We start from the raw sequence: 1,318 nt of genomic DNA, 5'->3' as shown, positions 1-1,318 counted from the left end.
GGGGGCGATGCGCGTCCTTTAGGAGTTGGCGTTGGGGCCCTTCTTCTTGCCGAAGCCCGGCACGATGTTGACGAAGCGGCGGTTGTACTGCATGCGCCGCTTGGCCCGGCCCGTCTTCTTCTTCTTCTTCTCCTGCTTGGCCACCTGCGGGGGGCACGCGCGGGGTCAACAGCAGTCGCCCCGACCCGAATTCGGCACCGTCCCACCCAAAAAGAGGACCAGGGCGTCCGGGTTGCCCCTGTCGCGACTCACCTTGGGGGTCTGACCCCTCACTTTGCCGGCGCGGGCCAGGGAGCCGTGGACTTTACCTGCGTGGGGAAGCGGAAACGACGTCATGGCGCGCGTCGGAGCCGGCCGCCTCGTTAGGTGCCTAAACGAGGGCTCCCCCCCCACCACCCCGTACTCACCCCCCAGCACGCGGGCGGCCACCTCCAAGGTGGAGAACTCGGCGACGTCGCTCTGCCCCAGCACGGCGTCGTCCTCCAAGGGGGCCCCGCCGAAGAGCAGCACCTGGTCGCGGGGCGCGATGCCCTCCAGGGCCGCCACGCGCGCCTGCCGGCACACGGGGACCGAGCGTGAGTGCCGCCGCTTCCGCGGGAAGCTCCGAGCCGAGCGGGCTTTAATCCCACCCCGAGAGCGACCCTCACCTTGATCTGGGCGACGGTCTCATYGCCGGAGACCTCGAGGGCGTGCAGGTTCTGCGCGCGGACGAAGAGCTGCATGGTGCCCGACGCTGCGGCGGCAGAGGGTGATTCAGCTGCGTCCCGATCCCGGACGTTCCCCCCCGCCGGCAGAAAAGGCAGCCGGGGAAGAGGCTGCGGTCGCTCGGCCAAGCCGATTTTAGCTTTTCAACCTCGTTCCCATCCCTGTTTGTCGCTGACGAGGCTTAAAACAGCCTCCCTGCGCGCAGCTCCCTGTTTTTAACTCCTCTGTGCCCCCCCCAAGCTTTCGGAAGCCCCCGGGGGGGTTTTTTTTCGCTGCCCCAATGTCTCGGCGCCAAGCTGGCTCTGCCGCGGGAGCTTGTTTTGGTGCCGCAGAGGCATCTCTGCGGCTGCTCCCATCCCAAAGGGACTTTGCCCTGGCCGGGTGCCGACCGTGGAGGCCAGGGGCAGCACCCCGGGGAAGGGGAACCCTGGCGTCCGGTTGATGCTGATTTTTTTGGCCCTCCGACACCCCCAAGTTCCCCCTTTGGCACCCCAGGGTGCCCCTCCAAGGTATTTCCCCCCTCCAGGGCTCAAGGGGTCACCCCACGGCTTCCCAGATGTCCCCAAAGATCCTCCGGCACCTTCCAGTTTTCCCTTGTGTCCCCCTGGGCACC

The 1,318-nt window shown here is 67.2% G+C and overlaps 1 protein-coding gene across 1 annotated transcript; it reads right to left on the bottom strand.

The window, feature by feature from the left end:
• Positions 1-6: 6 nt before the first annotated feature.
• FAU (FAU, ubiquitin like and ribosomal protein S30 fusion) lies at positions 7-798 on the bottom strand. The gene is made up of 4 exons (XM_026055725.1): positions 648-798; positions 408-552; positions 253-308; positions 7-144 (listed from the first exon to the last, which is right to left on the bottom strand). The coding sequence occupies exons 1-4, from the start codon at positions 720-722 to the stop codon at positions 19-21; spliced, it is 402 nt and encodes a 133-aa protein (XP_025911510.1). The 5' UTR covers positions 723-798; the 3' UTR covers positions 7-18.
• Positions 799-1,318: the final 520 nt, after the last annotated feature.

Source organism: Apteryx rowi, unplaced genomic scaffold, assembly GCF_003343035.1.
Source record: "Apteryx rowi isolate R43461 unplaced genomic scaffold, aptRow1 scaffold_1258, whole genome shotgun sequence".
Lineage (NCBI taxonomy): Eukaryota > Metazoa > Chordata > Aves > Apterygiformes > Apterygidae > Apteryx > Apteryx rowi.
This window is presented reverse-complemented; position numbering and strand designations above follow the sequence as displayed.